Here is a 24,910-nt window from a genome sequence, read left to right on the forward strand (position 1 = left end):
TCATTTGTAACCAAGATGGAATTCACAGGATGTTGTTACATTCACACTTAAAAAAAATATATCTCTATGTCCAGGAATTTGTAGATAGATGTAAACATATGTTACTTTCCAAGTATATTCCTCCCCTTCTTCTCGGAGGAAAAAGAAAAAAGCCATCTAACCAGGCAACTCCTTCAAAATAACTTTAATATAAAGATGTAGATATCGCAAAACAAAAAAAAGGGGGGGTTCTTCTGATTGACTGGGTCTCACAGGAGAGAACACAGAATGAAAGTGATGACAACAGCTTGACTTCAGATGGAACTGGACTGTTTCAAACTGTATCTGGGAAAAATAGGCAGATTTCTAGAAGGAAATCCACTCCTTATGGAAGCTATTTACTGAGCCAATATGGCTGGTTAACACTTTCACTAGTATCAAGTCACCTAGAGCAGGACTCTTGGCCTCAGCTGACACCAGCACAGCCGGGTGGCCACAGGCACTGCCGAGGCTGTCCCCACTCTATAGGTATGGAGGCCCACCTGAGTTCACCTCTGTGCTTGGTTCATGCCTTCCCATGCTGCAACTGTCTAGCAATATACAAGGTACCCTGCTGCATACTCATTTCAACCACCCTTCAAGTTAACTAGAAAAACTTTTGTTAAAATAAAGGGGGAAAAATGCATCAGGTTATCTCATCCAGGCTGTGTGCCCCAGCCCTGACTGGAGGCATGCTAGGTGGGGGTATGTGTGGGGGCATGGTTGGCTGTCCTCCAGGGGGGACAGATGGAGGTGGGTAGCTAGCTGGGGGGCAGGTCCAGGCCTGGAGGAGGGTGAGGCGGGATAGTGTGGGTGGGGAGCAGGAAGTTTGGGTTGTAGATGGATGGAGGTGAAGGGTAGCTGGGAGTGGGGGGTGGAATGGTGGGTGGGGTAAGAGGCTGGGGGAGGGTACACTAGCTGAGGGGGAGGTTGGCGGGGGTAGACATGGAGGGTAGTAGGGCAGGTGAGCTAGTGGGCCATAGGCTGGGGGAAGGGTCTTTAGGAGGGGCCCTTGGTCTTCATCATGGACTGCAGGCTCTGGGAGCCCTCTCCAGACATGTAGGAGCTGGTGGTGGACATTCAGTTATGTAGCTGGAGGGTGGTGATGGCAGTGGCCATGGTGGTAACTGGTGCACAGGGGTTGGGTGGGCCGGGGGAGGAATCTGGATTTTGGGGAGGTCACTGGAAACCATAGGGCCTGGTGGCTTGGCCTTGCCTAAGAAGCCAAGAGGGGAGGCTTCCAGTCTGGCAGTGGGTGGGTTGGAAGCAATGGAGGGTAAGTGGCTTCAGTTTGGTGGTGGTTCTGCTACTTTGCTCTTCTTTGGGAGAAACAACCGTGGCTCTCTTCACCTGGTGGGGAGGACTAGGCTACAGGGATGGCTTCTTGAGCTGCTGGGCTTGCTGTGGCGGCAGGTCTGATGGCTGCAGGTCCTTGTGGGGATGGTTCAGAGCCAACGGTGACGGTGGCACTGGTGGCACTTGTGGTATAGGGTTGAGTGATGGGGCTGATGCAGCTGATGAGTCCTGTGATGAGCCATCTGCTGTTTTCTTTATGAGTAATAAAGATCCAGGATTTGGTGGCAGATGTCTTCTAGAACATCCACAGGGCCATCTTGCACAAACTGCCCCCACCATCTCCGATACATGGGTTTGGAGGTTCATTCTTGTATTTCAAATTTGCATAAACATCTGCAAGATACATCATTGCTACTGCTTTGATCTCTGGTTCCCACGGCAGTGACAAGGGTGTGCAGTTAGTGTCATTTACAAAGGCCCATGCCATTTGAACCAACTTTTGAATTTTGTTTTATCACCTTTGAGTTGTTTTGTATATTAGAGTAGGAACTAGTATGGATGTTCTACCTGTAAGTCAAACTTTATAGTCTGTAGTAAGATTTTCTCCAGACTCACTACTTCTTCCTATGAGTCATTTCCAAACTGGCCAAATTGTACATCATTTAATAGACTACAAGCTGTTTTGATATCTTTCATTTTTTGTGAGTTTCTTCTACTTTCCCAGCCAGAAAGAGACAACAAGCTCCTGTTACATATCTTGGGAATTGTTTGAAGGAATGAAACATATAGAAGTGATGAAAAGAAATCATTCCAGTTGCCAGAGTATCGTAGTTAGCCCCAAATGTGTGTCCACATCTAAGATGAACTGAATCCCGCCTTGGCAGTACCAGTCTTCAGTGGCTGGATGGAGTCCTTCTAGTTGAGAGGGTGTATGAACTAAGTCTTTCTTAAATCCCAGTACCATCATGGTTTTGTGTGGTTCAGGTTTGCTGACGTTACTGAAGAGCTGAATTTTCTCTATTCTCCTTCATTTATATTAGACATGTTCTTTTCAAAAGATTCTCTGAAAATGTTAGAATCCCCTTGCCTCAGGCAAGCCCCTCAGTGATCTCTCTCCTTGCCGACTTTGGCCATTTTGGATTAATATTATTATAGTCTTTAAACTTTTGAATAGTTTGAAGTTTTCCATAATAAAAGAAAAAAATAAAGCTAAGAAAAAACTAAAAGAGGACCCACATTTTTTTAAAGCAAATATTTCAAAAGATAATTTTGTTATTTGCTTCCTCTGCCAAAAATAATGCACTATATTTATGTTCCTAATTTTGATTTTTTTTTTTTTTTTTTTTTTTACAAACTGTCACCACCATTGGACTAAGAAGAAAAAAAATATGAAGGCACAATGGCCTACCTCTTGGATTCACTTAAGGTCAGGAAGCCAGTGTTGAAGGAATACAGTACCTATACCCTGCCTCCCTGCTTCCCGTCCCCACCATGTATTTGACAAAATTTAACTTACCTAATAGCATCTCTTTCACCTTCTAGATATCTTTTAACTTCAATGTGCTGACACCAACTTTAATGTAATTGGGAAAAAAGAAACCATTTTTTACTTTTGAAAGGTTAGAACTACAATTTTTTTCTTCTCTAAATCCAGTAAGAGGAAAAAAAAAATCTTTGCTTAATATATTTTAATAACTCAACAGAAGCTTGGAGGAATACCATATTTTGTCTGCAACTTTTAAAATAAAAAATATGACCCTACAATTTTCTAAAAGAATGCTAAATATATTAAAATTTGTGGCTACATACAAAGTTACCCTAATTTGGATACTCTGGAAAAACCAATATGAATTAATGACAAGCTCTTATTATGGAGCTAGAACACTTACATTAAAACGTCTTTTTATTGTAGTAAAATATACATAACATAAAATTTATCATTTAGCCATTTTTAAATGTATAGTTCTGTGGAATTAGGTACATTGACATTGTTGGGAAACTACCACCACCATCCATTTCTAGAACTTTTCCAACTTGACAAATTGTACTTGTTAAACAGTAACCCATTCCTCTCTCCCCAGCCCCTGGCAATCACCATTTCATTTTCTGTCTCCATGAATTTGACTACCCTACGTTCCTCAAATAAGTAAAAACATATAGTGCCCTTTTGTGACTGGCTTGTTTCACATAGCATATCCTTAAGGTTCATCCATGTTATGGCTTATATCAGAATTTTATTTATTTACCCATTCATCTGTTGATGGATATTGGCTATTGATGGATATTGGCTCTAAACATGAGTGTACAAGTATATATGTAAGCCCCTACATTCAATTCTTTTGCAATATATATCTAGAAATGGAATTGCTGGATCATATGGTAATTCTATGTTAACTTTTTGAGGAACTACCGTACTGTTTTCCAGAGTGGTTATACCGCTTTCTATTCCTATCAGCAATGTACATGGATTCCAATTTTTCAACATCCTCATCAACACATATTATTGCTGTCTGCCTTTCTGATTATAGCCATCCTAATGGGAATGAAGTGGTATCTCATTGCTGTTTGGATTTACATTTCCCCAATGACTACTGACTTTGAGCATGTTTTCATGTGCTCATTGGCCATCTGTACATGTTCTTTGGAAAAATCCTTTGTCCTTTAAAAAATTTTTCCTGAAAAAAAAAATGTTTTTCTTTGCTCATTTTTAATGGGTTGTTTTTTCCTTGCTTAGATATAGGAATTCTGGATATACATATGTTCTGGATATTAATCCCTTGTCAGATATATGATTTGCAAATATCTTCTCTCATTCTTTGCATAAAATACCCAAATTTTACTTTAAACATTGATTGGCTGCCTCGCATATGTGCCCTGACCAAACACCAAACCTGGACCTTTCAATGCACAGGGTTGAAGCTCCAACCAACTGAGCCACACCAGCCAGCGCAAAACAGCCAAATTTTATTTTATTTTGTTTTAAAACAGCCAAATTTTAAACTAAGGGTATTGGACTAGGTAATCCTTAAGGTATATTTCAGTTCCCCAAATTTATGGAACCGAGTCCTTAATAAGTAAGTTGATCAGAGGAAATAACCATTTCCACCACTATTCTCCCAGAGTATTGTTATAATAACAAATCTTATGTTTTTTACCAGCTCGGCAAAAATCTTACCATAAAGGTAAATCCTTAACTAAGAAGGCCTAATCATTATGGTTTAAATTACATGGACTGAATTCTCCTAAGCTCACTACTTGAGAATTTTGCAATATCTGTGATAAATTGAAGTTTGTTTCCATATAATTTCATTCAATGTAATTTTAAAAAAGTGTATAATTATTACCTTTCAATCAGTAATTTCGTTATCTCACTATTTTCTTGAAAAAGGCAAATGAGGTTGTTGGGCAGGGAAAGATAGTTACATAAATGTTCAAAATGACTTGTTCCAGAAACTGTAAATGGAGAAGAAAATAGTAATACATATAACAACTAGTAGAACCTGTATTGGAATAAGCAATAGCAGAGCTTAAAAAAAAAAGCATGAGGAAAGAGTTCAAAATTGCTAGGTACATAACTTGTAGGAAGTTAACAAGATGGCACATGGATGGGACCCACAGAAAATGACACAATTCAGAGTGGAGTCAGGTGACTCCTAAGTCAAACTGGTTATAGTTCCTTGGTGTCTCTTTTACCATTTGCAAAATGGTTTACCTGCATGACTACTTCATAGGGTTAGTTATAAACGTTAAATCACAAAAACAATATATGAGTGCTCCAGAAAAGTATAAAGCAGCACAGGAATATGAGATGATTTCATCTTGGGAGATGGATTGAAACACTTATTCTAATCACCCCTGTAAATGATTACGAAATCTAAATCAGTTTATATGGGGCCTGGGCAACTAGCTGAATGGAGATGCTAGTCAACAAACTTTTAGAGAGCAGCATTACATGCAGGCACCCCATGCCCTTTGCCAGGCTCTATAGATACAGTAAACTTTAAGTCTATCTTTACACTACTTTCATGAAATGAATCAAAATAGAACATAGAAAACAACCATGAAATAGCAAACGAATTCCTACATTAAAATCAGATTTATGTAAAAATATGGATATTCTGAACTTTAAAGTTAAGAAACACTTGAAATAGTCAGTTTTCACTTTTTAAAAGCCAAAGACCCCAGTTTATGAATAATATATAATTGAACATTTTAACACATGAAAACAAAATTAGTATACTTAAGAACATGTAAATATACAAAAAGCATATTACTGAGATCCAATAAAAGCAGACATATAATATAGCCTTGGTCGGCATAGCTCATTGGTTGAGCATTGACCTATATGAACCAGGAGGTCATGGTTTGATTCCCGGTCAGGGCACATGCCTGGGTTGTGGGCTCGATCCCCAGTGTGGGATGTACAGGAGGCAGCCAGTCAATGATTCATCATTGATGTTTCTATCTTTCTCTCCCTCTCTCTTCATCTCTGAAATCAATGAAAATATATTTAAAAAAAAACCAGACATATAAATACACATTTTTATTCTTTAATTGTGTACATCACCATAGTCAATTAGCTATATTCTAAATTTTTAATCCGTTTTCATTTTTGCAAGTCACCTTAATTCTAAGCTGCTAGAATGAAAGACTACATACATTTCCCACATTTTGAAAGAAATTAGAAGTTACCTTGAATTTCAGGTGGGGAAGGAACTCCATTTAAGTAATGAAAAAACAAAGCAGAACATTTCAGGAAGGGCATGATGCCAGCTCTGACACTCCTCCACAGGTGCCAGCCAGAGGGTATTTCTTTCAAAGCACTAAGAGAAAAATGAAAATAGAAAAATTTTAAAGAAAAGGTCATTCTAGTTACAGCACAATGTGGGTAGCCCTGACTCTAATAGAATGTCAGTTATAAAATGGTGATATATAACTGGCCAATTGCTCAGTGGTTAGAGTGTCAGCCCATGGACCAAAGGGTCTCAGGTTCCATTTCCGGTTAAGGGTACGTACGTGGATTGCAGGTTCAATCCCCTGGCCATGTCAGGGCACAAGTGGGAGGCAACCAATAGATGTGTCTCTCTCATGTCAATGTTTCTCTCTCTTTCCCACTCCCCTCTCCCTTCCACTTTGTCTAAAAATCAATGGAAAAAATATCCTCAGGTGAGGATTAAAAAGTAAAAATGAATAATAAAATAACATGGTGATATAGCTTCGAATGCTGTTATTAAAATTTATAAAAGTAACATAAAAAGAAAAATCGGAAAATAAAAACTATCCACTATTCTAGAATTTTTATCAGCAGGCACTATTTTGGCAAACTATTTTCATACTAATTGGTCTTAGTCATAATTTAACATATGAAATTTAAAATTAACATGCTTTTCAGAATATCATAAATGCAATAGTCTGGAACACAGCAATCATAACTGATACCAAATTATTCCCCTGCAAGCAAGCACTTAGAGTGCTTTAAATTCTTTGCTAATATAAATAATATCAGAGTATATACATTTATGCCTATAGGTTTTTAATATTTATTCATTTCAGAGAGGAGAGAGAAATAGAAACATCAATGATGAGAATCATTGATTGGCTGCTTCCTGCATGCCCCACAATGGGGGGTCGAGCTTGCAACCCAGGCATGTGCCATGACTGGGAATCCAACCATGACCTCCTGGTTCATAGCTCAACGTTCAACCACTAAGCCATGCTGGCTGGGCAGGTTTATCCATATATTGGATTATTTTGTTAGTGTGGATTCTCAGAAATGGGATAACTTGGGTAACAAAACAAAACAAAACAAAACAAAACAAAACCAAGTTCTTGACATATACTGTGAGGAAGCTAGATGAAGTTGTTGTACCAAATCAAAAGGACTCTAACAATATGTGAGGTTCGAATAATTTCACTGCATTCCAGCCAGTCTTGATATTGCCTTAAAAACAAATTATGCCAATTTAATTTGCACTTTTTAATTCCTAGTGAGATAATGTTTTAGAATAGCTCTTTCCAAAATAAATTCCATGTCTCTATGTACCATATCCTAAGCAAAAGAAGGGTTCCATGGCCAAGTAAATGCGAGAAGCTCTGAGAATTCTTTTTTTAAACATATCAACTGCCCTGGCCAGTGTGGCTCAGTTGGTTGGGCGTCAGCTTGTGCACTGAAAGGTTGCAGGCTCCATTCTTGGTCAGGGCACATGCCCATGTTGTGGGCTTAATCCCTGGAAGGGGCATGCAGGAGGCAACCAATCGATGTTTCTCTCTCTCCAAAAATCAATAAAAACAACAACAATAAAAACATGTCAACACACAGCACTTTCCCTTATTTATAAATAAGTGCCTTTTTCATGCTATCATGTAAAGTTTATGAACCCACCTTCCTGTATACTGGCGAAGTGTTTTATACAAAGCAAGAACTGCTAATTCTTCTTCACCAGCAGGAGTTTCTTGATCCATTTCATTCTCTTCTGAAAGAAAAGGAAATAGTACTCTGTATTTGCATATTAAGTGGATTGGTGATCACGTCATTTAAGCACTCAAATATAGCATGAAAATACTCCCACAAAACACACACAATTTAAATTCCTCAGGTGTGAGCACAGTATTGCTCTCCATCATAATAAGGAGCCTGTAAGCTTTGAGAAGAAGCTGTACTGATTCAGGGTGCCAGGTAGCATGCAGTGAGCTAGATGAGCTAAACATATAGTCTATGGTACTCAAATATTACTAAACTTATAAAATAAAAATAATGACTCACATTGCTAAGGAATTTTAATAGGAGAAAGAAATTTGTTTCAAACCTTGTCACATTAAACAGTAAGTAGCCTAATTATAATTTATATACTATTCTCATCCAAGTACCTTTTCCTTTAATACTTCCTTCAAGAAGCTGACAAAAAGGAGTTACCTGTACATGAGGTAAGTAGGATCTGGATGATGTGTGCCATAGTAACCAGATGGAAAATATGGAGGTCTCCAGTGCCAAGGCTGATCCCTGAAAAATCCTGACACTGCAACGCAGGGAAAGCAAGCACCAAGCCCACCTAGATAACCAAATACAGAGCATCAGATAGCTCGCCATTCCCTTCACACCTAAACATGTTTCCATCTTCTTGATATAATCCCCTTTGGAGCTCAGCTCCTCCCTTCAAGAAATTTTTGTTCTTAAATAGCACATGCATTAGAAATCCCACTAGAATTGGCTAAATGAAATTCCTTAAGAGTAAAGAGTCTTGATGGGTACTATCATTTTATTTATCTAGTGATTCCCCTCTACAGAACTTATTGTTAATTATCTATATTATAAAAACCCAGTGGCCCTACTGCCTTAATGACCAAAGACTGGTGCGGGTGGGCGGGGCTGCAAGCATGGTTGGGCGTGCACACGGGTGGGTGGGGCCACGCGATTTTGTGCGCTGGGCTTCTAGTCCTATATAATAAAAGCCTAGCAACTGAATGGCGGAATAATCAGAACGACCGGTTGACCAGTCGCTATGATGTGCACTGGCCACTAAGAGGCAGATGCTCAACGCAGGAGCTACCCCCTGGTAGGTCAGTGCACTCTCACAGTGGGAACACTTCTCGGCTGACTGGGATGAGCGGCTACTCCTCTGCAGGCCACGTCCCCCCTCCCCCAGTGCATGAATCCCGTGCACCAGGCCTCTAGTAATAAAAAGAACAGCCCTGGCTGGTGAGGCTCAGTTGGTTGGGTGTCATCCTGTGTACCAGGTTGCTGGTTCAATTCCCAGTCAGGGGCACATGCCCGGGTTGCGGGCTCAATTCCCAGTGGGGGGTGTCAGGAGGCAGCTGATCGATGTCTCGCTCTCACATCGATGTCTCTTTTTCTCCCCTCTCTCCTCTCTCTCTCTAAAAATCAATAAACTATTCTAATGAAAAACAAGCAAACAAAAAACAGTTGAAATCTTTCTAGGAGTAAGTAGTGGAAAAAGCATGGATTTTGGATCTACAATGATCTAGCTATGAATTCCAGCTCCTCTTATGAGCTTTTTAGACAAGTTAACACCTCTGAGTCTCCATTTCCGTTAGTAAACTACAGATAATATACATGTGTTTTTAATACTTCAGTAGCAAGGCTGTAAAGGAGTAAATAAGAATGCATGTGAAAGCAGTTAGGTCTGCAATAAGTGTTAGCTCTCCTGTTACGTCCTGCTGCCTATACGATGGTGGTTTCACAGGAGCAATGCGAACAGTCACAAAGGCTAACACTTACTAGGGACACAGTACTCTAAGTTCCTTACACTGATCATCTCACTGAGTTCTGACACATTGTATGAGGTAGGTACTAACCAACTTAAAGGTACAGAATCTGATGCCCAAAGCAATTAAGGAAACAGCACTTGGGACTGTTGCCTGTGGCACTGCACTCAATGTCCTGAGGAAGGGGACCCATGTGAGGTGGGGCTGAAGTTCAGCCAGTGTTGTGTCCTGGCACCAGCCTGCCCAGAAGACATACCTTTCCCTAAATCACACAAAGGAGATTTCTATTGCTAAGCAGTGTGACCACAGACAGGGCTGTTATCTGCTCAATAGCACCATATGGATCAGCAGCAGCCCTTAATCACTAGTATTACTTTTACATCTCCGTAGGCAAAAAGCATAGGGAGGTTAAAGTTATTTTTTTAAAAATACATTTTTTACTGATTTCAGGTAGGAAGGGAGAGAAACATCAATGATGAGAATCATTGATTAGCTGCCTCCAGCACACCCACAACTGGGGATCAAGCCCATAACCCGGGTATGTGCCCTGACCAGGAATCAAACCGTGACCTCCTGGTTCATGGGTCGACGCTCAACCACTGAATCACACAGGCCAAGCAACGTTTTCTTTTTGAGGCCCCTCAGAAAAAACTATACTCAGAAGTGGTAAGAGTTATAGATGGTAACTCCTCCTGTCTGCCTCTATAACATTCACTAAGTCTAAGGTAAAGTTCTATAGTACAATAAAGGAAATGTCCAACACAAATTACAAGATACTCACCAATAAATGAAACATGTCAATATCTAATATGCATGGAAGGTCTCCATAATTGTCATTAGGCACCAATACTAAATATTTAAAGAAAAAATACATTAGCACATTTCATATACCAACATAAGTATTATTTTTAAAATGTATATAACCTAGTTTATATTTATCTTTTTGCAAGATATATATGAATTTATAAGCTAGAACTTGTATATAAAACAAACAGTATTACCAAAATATTTCTCTCATAATGGAGAGAAGTTGCATGACTAAAAACAAAATTATAGATGAAAAATTACCATAACGTCTACGGTACAAGTATTAATACTCACATGCAAAAAGTTTACAAAAGTGCCCTTGCACCACTGAAAGTAATGCCACTGTCCAATGTGCTGCAGCGAATCTTGTCAGTGACCTAAGACAGTCATCCTGAAATTGTCACAAAGAAGCCAGCATAAGAAGTAGTTCTCTTTTTTGAGGACTGCTAGTTTAAAGTACAGTCAATTAAAGCAAAGCTAGATGCACAATGAGATCTCTCTAAATGGTATGCAACTGAATTTATGACATCTTTTTGAAAAATGTTTTTTATTGATTTTAGAGAGAGAGAGGAAGAGAGGAAGAGAGATATTTGATAGGTTGCCTCCCATACACACCCAAACCAGGGTGATTCTAAATGAATCAATTTACATGATTTTACTCTTTAGGACACAGTAAAAATTAGCTAGCTTTGACTGCATATTTCCCTTCCTCATTTTTCTAGGCATAAAATGTACTGTTTTGACATTAATGTGTACTTAATTTAAATGTCGCTTATGAAAGGTAGTCGCATGTGGAGAATAAGTACTCTGTTTTTAGTTTTTTTTCCATCTTTTCATGTGTTTAAGCAAGAACTCTAGATGAAAAGAGCTGAAGTCTACTTAAAAGAAAAACTAGAAATTAAACCACAAACACTACTTCTTCAATATCATTATAGAAAAAGGGTTTACTATGAAATGAGTAAAGCTATGCCTAAATAACCAATTCAGTTTTTAAGCTTTAAAAAAAGCAGAACCAAAGAATTTTCATTCTACCATTCTGTGGAGTGAGTAAATTGATAACTTACCAGTCTGCAAGGCAAAGGACCAAACAGTGGTTTATCTTCATCACTTAAAATTCTTTCTGCAGATTAAAAGCGATTAAGATGGTAAATTTTGAATATAATTTTATCACAATTTCAAAAAATAGTAAAAAAATTCTTTTTGGAGAGAGCACATTACTGTCAGGTTTTGAAATTTCAAGTCATACATGAATGAACTTTGGATGAAAAGTAAAAATGAAAACACATTTCCTCAACTGACAAGAAGCTAAAACCCCACCAAAATGAGTTCTCTGTTGCTGGTTAATTTACCATCTGCCAATCTAATATTTTGTCAGTATGTTGCATTTCCTACTTCAAGGTCTTCATATTGTTGCCTACTTTAAACATGTCATGTAAATACAGGCTTCTACACATAACTCATGTCCATGTATGCTTGTGACTTAATGAGAGACTTTAAATCTCTTACCTATGCTTTGGATGGTGTATGCACAACTACCCCAACACATTATGGGCACACGGGGATCTTCTTCATTGGGATGAACCTTTAGTCCCACCTTGTAAGTAGCAGTTCCAAATGTTGTTAGCATTTCTTTTATGCTATCAGAATAAGGGTTCCTGAAGTGAACACACAGAGGATTGATTAGCTCAAAACAATGTGCTCACATCAAATATTTCAGATTCTTATCAGCTATTTGCTATGTTGGAACTGAACCACTTAAACTACCTAAGGTAGTTGTATGCAAATTAGTAAAGAGGAGAATAGGAGATCTAGCCAAATAAGAGAAACATAGCCAGGGGAATTCTCAGGGTGACAGCTGTGTTCAGTATTGATTGGTGGGGGAGCACTCAGAAAAGGTATGGTAGGCATCTGAAAGCTCTATTGTAGCATTTAGGGGGGAAAAAGTGACGCCTATAGAAAACCAAGTGCATGAAAAACAAACAAACAAAGCAATTATTAACCACAGGGAAGACAAAATTGTAAAAGAAAAAATATATACTTATAACACGTAACATGTATCTGTAGCAACAATTATAATGTAAACATTGCCAACAGATTTAACCAAAAATTGTGAAAGAACTCTTCTGGGAGACTGGTAAGGAGCAGTGGGTAGGGTTGAGGTAACAGCTGAATACTAAATTGCTAGCCAGTCAACACAAAATACTGTTTAGAAATGATAAATCAAAAGAGAAGCTACCTAACTGTTGTAAGTAGAAATATGGAAGTAAATAGCAGGACTGGGGAAAGGGAGAGGGAATGTGGGAGGCATAGGACTGATGTTTTTTTCTACTTAAGTGCTATTTTTATTGTGTTACTTAGTACATGCGAGGAATAACTTCCAGGTGGCTTTACATGTATTATGTCACTTTAACCTCATAATACTTTACAGATGAGGAACCTGAGGTACAGAGAGATCAAGCAATATGTACAGCTGCACAGCAGGTAGGCAGTGCTACTAGGAACCGAACCAAGTAGTCTAGCTCTAGAATCTATGCTATACTTTGTAACTAATTGGCTACGGGGTAAAAGAGGATAAAAATACTCTAGTTTTGATCCTGGTGTTAACATAAAAAAAACCCCATTGAAACCTGTAAAGAATTTTTGTGAGTTTATTTGAGCCAAATTGTCGACATATACTGGGAAGCAGAATCTCAATGAATTGAGATAATGCTCCAGAGAATGGTGGGTTACATTTGTATTTATACAATGCAATCAAAGGAGGGATGTAGATGGGTTACATGAAATTCACTGGTGTTAGATTAAGGAGGTGGGATAAAGCAAAGGGGGGGAAACCCCTGGAATTGGATAAAAAGTAAAATGATAGACACATACTTAGGTGGGTGCAGGAACAATTAACATGATAATGAAGGAATTGGTGGTATCTGTCCTGGCACCCAGCACATTTGGTTGTGCCCCAGGGGCTCCAGAAAAAGGGAAGTTACAGTTACCCAGACATTTCAAGGGTATGTTATCACAGATGCAAAGAGACAGATAGGCTCAGTTAAGGTAAAGGTTGACCTTTGTCAGTGAAGATACAGGCCTAGGATGTAACTGCCCACCATAACTGCTTTTAGTTAAAGTTTAATTTCAGACCATCCTTTGTGGTTATACTTTAGGTCTCTGAGTCTGCAAGACTCATGCAGGCCTTCCCTGAGCCTGTCAGGTCAGCATGTGGCCCCTTTTGTCCACACTGGGTTACTAATAAATTGGCGGGGCCATAAATAGATATATGGAGATCAGAAGGAAAGCACAGGATTTGGGGAGAGCTGAGCAGTTTGGATTTAGATGTACTGATGAGGTGTTGTTAAGAAAAGCCAGATAAAGCGGTATTAACAGGGAGTCAGCAATTTGAACTAGGAGAGGTTGGTGAGAAACATGCAATGTAATTCTTAGGTTCTCTGATCAATATACTGGCAATAACTATCATTATGCAATGCTTAAATCTCAGAATTCAAGATCAATGTCCTATAACATTTTGCTCCCAGCTTACAAATCATATTTTTACTAATTGCTAACTTAGCTTTTCATTTCAAGTGGGCCAAGCTTGAAAGGAATAAATAATGTACTCACTTAGGATGAAAATCAGGCCTAAACCCTTCAGGGAGCTGCAATTCATCCATATTTTCTGAATTCTTTGAAGAGGCAATATCTATAGAAACAAGTATTTTATATCATTATTCATCAGTCCACAATATTTCTGTGAATTTCCAACATAAATTCCATTCTAAATATAGGTCCAAGAAATTAGAAACTACAGGGAAAATTTCCATTAATAAAAGCTTGCGCCCTAACCGGTTTGGCTCAGTGGATAGAGCGTTGGCCTGTGGACTGAAAGGTCCCAGGTTCGATTCCGGTCAAGGGCATGTACCTTGGTTGCAGGCACACTCCCAGTGGGAGGTGTGCAGAAGGTAGCTGATCGACGTTTTTCTCTCATCAATGTTTCTAACTCTCTATCCCTCTCCCTTCCTCTCTGTAAAAAATCAATAAAAATACTTTTTTTTAAAAAAAGCTTGCATAACATGCAAAGCATGTGGTATCCCATTGCTCTGATTGATCAAGGCACCTTCTTTAGTAATCTGTGCTTTTCCTAATAGTAGAACCACTAGAACATAGCTAGGGAAGGTAGCAAAAGGAGGATTATGCAGTTTTGTTTTTTATAAAAACCAATGATATAAATTCTGCTCAGATTGCTTTCCTTGCGTCATAATTGCAGTGCATGCTGTGAAACTTGGGAAGCCCTTGATAATGCCAACAATAAAATTAATTAGGCCACCGAGAGCTAAAGCTAGTTCTCTAAGAGACAGTTATGTTCGCCCACCCTCAGAAGCTCTTCAATAACATGGGGGAATACGTGAGAAATATTTATTATAAACCTCACATATGCCAGTGGCTTTTCAAGGAATAAGAAGTAACATAGGCAAGTCAAATGTAGTTCATTAAGACAAAGAAAATTAAAGTAAGCCAAATTTTAAAATGAGAGGTGCCGGACCAGCATGGCTCAGTGGATGAGCATTGATCTATGAATCAGAAGATCACCGTTCGATTCCCAGTCAGAACACATGTCCAGGTTCCAGGCTCAATCCCTCATGTGGGGCATGCAGGAGGCAGCGGATCAATGATTCTCTCTCATCAGTGATGTTCCTATCTCTCTCTCCCTCTCCCTTCCTCTCTGAAATCAATAAAAATGTATTTTAAAAAATACTATGCTAAGTGAGTAAGCCAGTTAGAGAAAGACAGATATCACATAATCTCACTTACAAGTAGAATCTAAAGAACAAAATAAACTAATAAAATAGGTCTCGAGGCTGGATTCATGGAACAGAATAAAAAACTGGGGTTGGGGTGGGGGTGAGACAGGAAGGGATTAACCAAAGAACATATATGCATACGTGCATGATGTATAGGCACAGACAATAGCATGGGGAAGGCCTGGGGTGGGATGGGGGTTGAGTGGAGAGGGACAAAAAGGGAGAAAATGGGAGACATTTGTAATAGTGTTAACAATAAAATAAAATAAAAAAAAAATAAAATAAAATAAACATCATAAACAATTCTTTCTGGACTTGAGGGAAAAATGAAAGCAGATTATCAGAACTTACTAGGAATACTTTCTTCTTTCCTAAGAATCTGTAATGCTTTTGTTTGCTGAGATATGGTTCTAATCCACTGAGTCAGATTTGGTTGGTCTGAAAAATTTAACCTGCTAGAAAAAATTATAAAAAGTACTTAGTAGTTTGTTGTTGTTGCTTAGTTAAAATACAAAGACTCTTTAAATGATCATGGGTCTAATACTTTAAACATATTTTTGCCAATGGAAATAGAAATGTATTATTTGTTACTATGATGCTAATAACATTATTTGTCAAAAACTTCACTTTTTTCAGAACTGGAATTTGCAAGTATTTCTGAAATATCACAATCACCATACCACCACCATTATTTATTTATTTTTATTTATTTATTTATTTTTTAAAATATATTTTATTGATTTTTTACAGAGAGGAAGAGAGAGGGATAGAGAGTTAGAAACATCGATGAGAGAGACATCGATCAGCTGCCTCCTGCACGCCCCCCACTGGGGATGTGCTCGCAACCCAGGTACATGCCCTTGACCGGAATTGAACCTGGGACCCTTCAGTCCGCAGGCCGACGCTCTATCCACTGAGCCAAACCCGTTAGGGCACCACCACCATTATTTACTGAGTGCTTATTATGTGATAAGCACTTAGTAACACATTTAACAGTATTAGATTTAATCCTCAAAATATTAATGAAACAGGTTATATTATTATCCCCATTTTACAGATTAGGAAACTGAAGTTTAGCACTATGTAACTTGACTAGGCCATCTAAGGAACAGATTTGGCATTCAAACCCAGTCATATCAGACTCCAAAGCCTTTATTCTTCATTATTATGCCATAATTGGCTCTTATGGAAAAAATACAAAACCTAAACTATAAAAGTGAGATGAAATCCAACAAAGGTGTTTTTTTTCTCTCCTTCTATGTAGTGAATCCTTAATCTAACAATGATTAATTTATCAGTTCAACTACAGATTAAGTCAGTACCATGATTTTCTTTTGTGATTAAAAAGCATGAGCTTGTACGGCTGGCCTGGCTCAGTGGTTGAGCATTGACCTATGAACCAGGAGGTCATGGTTCGAATCCTAGTAAGGGCACATGCCTGCTTGTTGGGCTCGATCCCAGTGTGGGGCCTGCAGGAGGCAGTCAATCAGTGATTCTCTCATCATTGATGTTTCTATATTTCTCTCCCTCTCCCTTCCTCTCTAAACTTAATAGATTCATATTAATAAAACTTAAATTAGTACTTGTTCATGTAGATACCATAAGTCTAAACTGAGAAATGAAAATCAGATTTAAATAGTAGACAGTATTAAATTTGAAATAAGTCACACCTATTAACTAGAATCACCCTAAAATTTTTGAAATGACAAAAATTTTCCATTTTAAATACACCAACGGATTTTCATTGTTTTGGCCCAATTCCTGAAGCCAATAATTTGCAAAAAATTATATTTAATTGTTAGAATATTCAATAAAGTCCATTTGAGCTTTTGTTCTCTCCTCTGTCAAGTTACTGACCATCTCTTGAAAAGTAAGCAGGATCCTAGAAATAAAGACAGTTTTCATGAATACATAGGAATTTTTATGTTCTATAGCGTCTATGGGTAAACAAGAAATTGTTACATTTTGGCCTATTTCTTTCTAAAAACCAAAGTATTTTATAGGCCTGCTAGAAGAAATGACTAAATAAAAAGTTTGGAAAGTATCTGGAAAACATTATACAATTACCTAGATTCCCCCCTCTGGGCTTATTATTTCATTATCTTCAAATGCAACTATTGCTTTGATATAAAGGTTTTATGAGCCAAAACTTACTTGTTAAAAATATTTCTTGGAGGAAGCAGCAGAGGAATAACAGTGTTACTCAAGCACTCACAAAGGGGACAAAGGAATTCTCCATTTTCTACATCATAGCTTGTATGTAAGCGTAATCTCTGTTGCCTTCGCTGTTCTTTAGCTTGAACGGAATCAAAATACCTTTACAATTAGAAAACATGAGGGATCAAAAACAACGGTAATTTTTTTCAGTAAGTACCATAAGCCTCAATATTTTAAATAATTTGTTTTCACACATAATGCAAAAATAAAAATATTAACATGAACTAAATTATTTTTAATACTGGTACTTTAATTTTTGAGTTGTTTTAATTATCAGAATGGGTTCTAAGAGTTCTAAAACAAGAAAATTTGTGGTTATCCCAACTTAGCTCAGGAGCCATGGCAATTTCAGGAAGTAACAAGTACACTGTAAAAATATTTTCTTCATCCAGTTTGTTAGTGGACATAGATCCCCACATTAAAAAATAGAGCTGATATACTACGAAATTTGTCATTCCTTTATAGTATGTATAACAAAGCAACTCAATTTTAATTGTTATTTATTAGGCAGTGATGTGGAGTTTTTCTTTAATATTTTTAGTTCTTTTTCCCCTTTTCTAAAATGGAATTTCCTTTATATAAAAATTCAATTTTGAGCCTTTGAATAAACTTTTCTTGATCAATATTAAGAATATATTACCTTTGCCAACAATGGGCATGCATAACGTGTCCACAGCTACCAGTGTGTGTTCCACAAGATAGATCAGGGTGCATGAATAATGGATCGTATTTTTCTGCATTACAAACAAACAAACAAAACCCAAGCATTTAATTTTCCCATAACAAATGTAAAACTTTACTTTGTAAAATCCTTGATAAAGGCTTGTAAACTTGAAATGAAATGCTAGTTTATTACTTTCCTTTGAGATACCAATGATTTATGCAAGAACCTGGATTATTTAGAAAGTAGGACCCTTTAACTTTCATCACCCTGAGCAAATAAAACATCCCTGAATTGTTAAAGAAAACTGGAATTCTGTATTTAAGCACATCTAATCTTTTGAACATTTCATACTCTCAGGGCATTGAGAGACTCCCATTCCCTCCAAAAGCCCTGAGCTCAGTAAAAGGGATATTCTTCATGGGGCTGCATTTAATGCCTTCAGGGCAGTTGGGTCATAGTGATCTCTAGCAAAGAAGATGCTTTGGCAGTAATGGGGCACTCCCTAGAGAAGATTTTGCCTAACGACAACCCATCAGAAAGAACCACAATCACTGGACCAGGGTCCAAGTAGCAGCAAAATATTCAGGACAACAACCCAGACCAGAGGTGGGGAAAAGGGAAAATCAGTTTCTGCTCTGGTGCTAATTTTTAATATTCAAAGGAGATGAAAAATAAAGACAACCATAATATGGGTGCCTGGTTTCTTTTGGAATATTTCGAGTTCTCTGTGTAAATTAGTATTATCCTAGAAATTCTATAACATTACAGAAAGAATTACTCAAGTTTCAATTTGATTGATAGAATAGAGCAAATATCACAGCATAAAGAAAATCTGCTTACAGCCAGCCAAAGTTTTTTTCTTCATGAAATAACAAAACAAATAAACTTGGCGACTTTATCTTTGATCTGGAATGAAATTATAAATCGCCTAGTTCAAATGAGCATTTCAAAAGATGAAAACAAACCAATCTTTCCTAACTGGGTGCTTGACAGTCACGCTGTGCAGACTTTCCTTATAGAGAAAAGGCAATCTTACCAGTGAGTTTTCAAACCTTTCAATCCTACAGTGTGAAAGGCACTTGCTACCTAAGTGCATTGGAAAGTCCAAAGACAGCTCCTACTCTCAAGAAATTTACTGGTATTGCTGAAGCATATGCACATAGGAACAACTCTAAGAGGAGAGTCAAAAGTGTCTATGGTGGACACAGTAACGTGCAGCCTAGATCCTCTGCAGGAATGATGACTTACTCCTCAGCAGTTGGAAGACACTCACTGCCATTCCTCTTTAAGGGATAACTGCTTTGCTCAAGGTCACACCTCTTTCCAGAGGACCCCAAAAGCAGTCACTGATCAGTCTCCAGGTACAAAGACCCAGCCCCCATGCCCCAGCTCAGCATGCCTCTGGAGGGCCAACCAGCTGCAGAGCTCCCATGGGACTGTGTGAGGACTTTTGTGACAGCTTAACTTCTCCCTTGCCCAAACTTGCTTCCTTCTCCCTGTCCCACACATGTTGATGCCAAGGCTCTCCCTAATAAATGTTCCACACAGCAATCTCTATCTATCTCAAGAATCTTTCTGGGGAGAAGAAAAAAAAAAAAGAATCTTTCTGGGGAACCCTATCTGAGATTTGATCATTACTCTAAGCCAGAATCTGGCTCAAGGATTGCTTCTCACATAGGTAACTCACACAACTGTTCTCAAGACAGTACACTTTGGGTCTATCCATGAGACAAAATAATTGTTATTTCTGTGTGTCAACTAATATACAAGTGTGTTGAGGAATGGGAATGATTGTTAAGTAGCAAAGCATGTTAATGTTATATCACAAAGAAAAACTTTCCTTTGAATCCCTGCTATTTACGAGCTGTGTAATTCAGAAACAATATTTAGCCTTCTGCAATGTTTCCTTATCTGTCAAATGAGGAATTTCTGCCTAAGTTACCTAAGATACCACCAAGCCTGTGGAGTTATTGTTAGTTTAATAAAATTTCTATATATCACCACACGCACTAGGTGGCAGTCATTATTATTTTTTTAAATACATCTTTATTGATTTCAGAGGGGAAGGGAGACAGAGAGAGAGAAACACCACTGATGAGAGAGAATCGTTGATTGGCTGCCTCCTGCATACCCCCAACTGGGGATGGAGCCCACAACCCAGGCATGTGCCCTTGACTGGAATCGAACCAGGGACCCTTCAGTCAACAGGCCAACGCTCTATCCACTGAGCCAAACCAGCTAGGGCGGCAGTCATTATTAAAAGGAGGAGAGGATGAACCTATGACTTACCTGGATCTTGAATGACTTTATTTCTGTTTTTTGATAATACAGTTGATCTTTGAACAAATGCTGCTAGGACCATTGCCTTGCTTTCCACCTTCACCTCTTGCTCTTCTTGACACAATATACAGGTAACAAATTGTCTTTGTTTAGGGACCTGAGTTTGTGCTGGGCCCAATGCTGTAAGTGTTGTATCTGACACCATAGGGCTGTAATGAAAGGTCATGAATATAATTAATAAGCCTAAGAAGTTTCTATATAATCACAAAACAGTACATGCCAGGTATGCACATATACAGTTTTGATGACTTAAAATGCCAGAAATCTTTCATATTTATCAAACCATCTCTTTTAATCCTTAGAGCATTCAATATGCAACACAGAAGCCATACACTCAGTTAACTGAGCCTAGTGTACTCATTCTTTGTTGTTTTGTTTCTGTTAATCCTCACTAGAGGATATTTTTTACATTGATTTTTAGAGAGAGTGAAAGGAAGGAAAGGAGGAGGGAGAGAAACACTGATGTGAAAGAGACACATCGATTGGATGCCTCCTGCACATGCCCTGGACAGGGGCCGGGGGATCGAATCTGCAACCCAATTAGGTGTTCTTGACTGGGAATTGAACCCACAACCCTTTGGTGTGTGGCTGAACCTCTAATCACTGAGCAACACCTGCCAGGGCACTGTGTACTCATTCTTTTATGAATGGCAAGGGCCTTTTGTATAACATTTTAAGCATACACATTAATTATCTTATCTATAGTTAGAGATACACTCATAAACATACGAAAAAAACTCAGATTTATAAGATTAATTCCTTTAACTAGAGGCCACAAAATTTACCTATCTATCTTCTAAATTACTTTAGGATTAAAAATGTACTTATAAGGAAAAAAAAAACTCTTTCACAGTTGAGAATCAATGGTCAAGAGATTAAAAATTTTTGATTTTGAAAATTCTTACCTATTATCAAGAACAGCAGAGTTAGAGGCTTCCTCCGCTACTGTCTGCTGGAAGAGGTCTTTGTTCTCATCAATAAAGTTCCGCTGCATCTCAGACATCTGGGCCATGACCTTTTCCCTGCGCAGTCTGGCAATTTCAGCTTTTCTCTTTCTCTCAGCCTTGTCTTTGTCTCTTGAACTCTGAAATTATGCTTCATTTAATTAGTCCATTAAGTGCTAAAGAAAATCCCAACCCCCAAAAGCCCCCAGAAATACCTTTATTGGTAATACTAATTAAAAACTATTCTACAATCTCACTTTTCTAAACAAAAGATTTCTTCATCAACCTAACATGTTAAAAAAAAAGCAGACTATAACTATTAAAGATAAACAAGCAGTGGCACATTTCTTGGAATTTACATTTTTGTGATTAACATCAACTATCAACTTATTGCAGATAAATTTAAATAGTGAACTTGCTACAATTTTTGGTGTTACCACACTCTACTTCTTATACCTCTTCTGTTATGGTTCCTTCTGTCTCTGCCACAGAACTGGCGGATGAACTTTCCCTCATTTTCTTAATAGCATTAAAAGTCTACAAACAACAAAAAAAACCAGTTATTATGAAGCTATGAAACATTATCAAAATTTAAAATAAACATTTAATGTTTCTCAAAAAAAACAAGAGTGGTGCAGAAAATTTTACCTTTAATATCCACCTAATCATGTCTTTGTGGACTTCCAGGTAGGGAGCATTCTGCAGTGTTTCCAGCATTGCTAATATGCTGGGGGAGTTGTTTGGTGCTTCACCAGGTTCTAGGGCAGAAAAAATGAAAGGCGCAATAACAACAGCTAACACTTCATAGCGCTTATTGCTACGCACAAGATAAATGAAGTTGCTTATAACATCATGAGCCTATCAGTTGATTTCAGTTCTACTTATTAGAGATTTTCAGTTATTTCTTCAGAATGTGACATATTTGTACTTCACAAACAACTTAACAACTAGAAAGCTTTAATCTTTCAAAACTGACATCTTATACCAAAATGATTATTTTAAATAATTAAAGTCCAGCTGAAAAGTCTTCCTGAGATTCTATAAGTCTAAGAAAATAAATTAGAATTACAGGGGTGCATTTGTGCTTAAATATACCAATTTGCTGTGACCTTTTCTTTAATAAAACCTAAATTAAAAAAAAATTCTTCCTTTATGAATTATTTCTTTATTTGAGGAAAAGACCTAAAAGTCCACAATTAAAAAAAAAGGTTTTTATTGATTTTAGGGATCTGGTGTTGAACCTGCAACTCAGGTACATACCCTTGGTGGGTAATCAAACCCATGACCCTTTGGTGGGCAGGCCAATGCTCTAACCACTGAACAACACCCACCAGGGCTCAAATCCATATTAATAAGAGTACATTTAATCCAATGTTAGCTAATTTAGTTTTAATATTAAGAAATGCCAAATTACTGAGTTTTCTTTTACATGTACTTCTTTTTATTTTTTAAAATCTTTATTATTGAAAGTAATACATATTTCTCCCTTTTTCCCCCCATTATAATTACTGATTTTCTTGATTTAAGTATTACCATTCTTGCAAACTGTTCCTATTTCCTAAAAGAAGAGATTGAACTATGTGATCTTTCATATTTTTCCAGACCTAAAATTCTGTGGCTATGGATTAAGGATCTGGCTTTGAATAATGTGTTTTAATTATTTGAAATGTTTAAAGAGAAATATGAGGAATGTTCAGAGAAAATGATTGTTGAGAGGAAGAAAAGAGAGGTGGGCAGGGAGGGAGAACTTGAGATCATCAAGTGATGAGTGAATAAAATTAGTTTTCTGTGTGGTTATTTTAAAGTAAAAGCACTGGTGATAAAGAAGGCAAAAGACAATGTTAATACATAGAAAGAAATACTGGCAGAGAACAGTTGGGAAAGGCTGGCACCTAAGACTAAAGTTTTCAGGGAAAAGAGGCAGTTTCCCCTCTTTCTCCCACTTTACTGGATGAGGGCAAAGGGGGAAAATAGAGATCTATGAGCACACAAGGACTATTCCTGCCCACCTCCGAGTAGAACCTGGTATTCTCAGTCATTATCTTTTAGGAAGAAATGGCAGAGAACACAACACTAAACAAAGTTATAAATATAATCCCTTGCAATCAGGGAATTCATAAACTCGTATTTTACCACCTCAGCATTTAAACACCTCAGCAAATGGTTGATGGCGGTCTGGCGCAGAAAAAGTACAAGATGAGCCGGGGGCAGTCATCTTTTGTACCCAAAAGCAATGTGATTTTAACGGGTTGGGTTAAAAGGACAAAGAAGCCAACTGAACAGACTCCCACTGACCAAAATTGGCACAGTTTGAGGATGAAAAGGAATACTGATTATATCTGACTATAAAACACTGAATAAAGAACAACCCACGAGTAAGATGAAAACAAAGACAAACCCTAAGCAAAAAGAGTCACAGTTGCCACCCCTGCAGGTAATTATCAGACCAACTGCTTATTCTGAAAATTATAAAGAAAAAGCTTCTCTTTAGAGGCAAAATGGTATGATGTCTGAAATAAATGATTCAAAAAAGTGTGCAAATGCAAAAGCAAGTATAGCAAATATACTGAATGTAGGTGGTAGGTATATGAATATTTACAACTCTTCCAACTTGACTATCTTTGATATTTGATATTTTGAATAAAAAGCTAAAAAAACCTCCGTGGCCTTTTTAAAAAAGTCACATTACTTTATATAAAATAATCTAATCCTTTAAAACTAATTTTAATATTTTCAATATATTTTTATAAAATAACATCAACAATTTAGAGTGAAGTCCTGATAGCATACTTTGTGTTTTAAAAAGTATATCTTAGAGTTAAAATGTATGTGCTACGCTCATTTAATATTTCTGTTTATGAATAAAATTCATATTTTTAAGTATATATAGGGCCTAAATATTTTTATAAAAAATATATCAGGATCTGATATAATATCTTTACTACATAGATGAATATTATATATAGCCTCAAATATATATTCAAATTTGGCTTTCCTATAAGATCAAATAAAAGAGGCTATCTTACATATTTAAAATCACTGCTATTTTGAGTTAGTTTAGTAAAAAGTATATACATACTTGATATCTTCTGAGCAAAGGTAAATGTTACTACATGCTCCTCCATGACATTCTCCAAATGCTGTTTTTCTTCTTGTAGTGCCATTCCAATTAAATGTAACACCTCAAATAAATAGGTTTTATAACTTTTAGTAAAACAAAAGTACATATTTTTATCAGAAATAACAAAAAAGAATTCACTATTGAAAAAAAGAAAAACTATTAACGACTAAGTGCAACAAAAACCAATTCGAAGTATTAATTTTTATTAAATTCAAACTTTATGGTTCATTTTGTAATAAAGCAAGGGAATAATTTCTATTTCAGCTAAGAAGAAAATTCAATTGCAAGTTCTTAGGGTAACTTAAAATTATTTCCAGATGTGACCAGCAATTCAAATAATATTTGATATTAAGAAATGCCAAATTAGGATTAAGGTTATTCTTTCCCTACAGTCTTAAAAATTTTCTAAGAATCAATGGCCAAATAATTAGAGCTGCAAACATCTACCATGTAATTATCTAGTTACAATACTACCTAGTTTAATTTCTGTATC

General features: G+C 37.3%; 1 protein-coding gene and 1 pseudogene across 15 annotated transcripts in view; both read right to left on the reverse strand.

The window, feature by feature from the left end:
* The window catches only part of UBR2 (ubiquitin protein ligase E3 component n-recognin 2), a 133,521-nt gene that overhangs the window by 15,120 nt on the left and 93,491 nt on the right, over positions 1 to 24,910 (reverse strand). For 9 of the 14 annotated variants that reach the window (XM_080663178.1, XM_080663177.1, XM_080663183.1 and 6 more), the window contains exons 26-43: positions 24,376 to 24,478; positions 21,945 to 22,054; positions 21,753 to 21,833; positions 21,258 to 21,436; positions 20,302 to 20,501; positions 17,989 to 18,082; positions 17,286 to 17,447; positions 15,483 to 15,586; positions 13,954 to 14,032; positions 11,851 to 11,999; positions 11,409 to 11,464; positions 10,639 to 10,735; positions 10,319 to 10,386; positions 8,228 to 8,363; positions 7,697 to 7,787; positions 6,007 to 6,137; positions 4,659 to 4,767; positions 2,831 to 2,887 (exon numbers count right to left, since the gene is read on the reverse strand). In XM_080663178.1, coding sequence (XP_080519304.1) covers positions 2,831 to 2,887; positions 4,659 to 4,767; positions 6,007 to 6,137; positions 7,697 to 7,787; positions 8,228 to 8,363; positions 10,319 to 10,386; positions 10,639 to 10,735; positions 11,409 to 11,464; positions 11,851 to 11,999; positions 13,954 to 14,032; positions 15,483 to 15,586; positions 17,286 to 17,447; positions 17,989 to 18,082; positions 20,302 to 20,501; positions 21,258 to 21,436; positions 21,753 to 21,833; positions 21,945 to 22,054; positions 24,376 to 24,478 — 2,006 coding nt within the window. The remainder of the gene's footprint in view (positions 1 to 2,830; positions 2,888 to 4,658; positions 4,768 to 6,006; positions 6,138 to 7,696; positions 7,788 to 8,227; positions 8,364 to 10,318; positions 10,387 to 10,638; positions 10,736 to 11,408; positions 11,465 to 11,850; positions 12,000 to 13,953; positions 14,033 to 15,482; positions 15,587 to 17,285; positions 17,448 to 17,988; positions 18,083 to 20,301; positions 20,502 to 21,257; positions 21,437 to 21,752; positions 21,834 to 21,944; positions 22,055 to 24,375; positions 24,479 to 24,910) is intronic. The other 5 variants (XM_080663185.1, XM_080663181.1, XM_080663175.1 and 2 more) reach the window with 2 other exon arrangements.
* On the reverse strand, positions 670 to 2,345 carry LOC308246388 (cyclin-K-like; annotated as a pseudogene). The gene has a single exon. The product of its transcript is annotated as a cyclin-K-like (transcript).

This window comes from Plecotus auritus (genome assembly GCF_963455305.1).
Source record: "Plecotus auritus genome assembly, chromosome: 4".
Lineage (NCBI taxonomy): Eukaryota > Metazoa > Chordata > Mammalia > Chiroptera > Vespertilionidae > Plecotus > Plecotus auritus.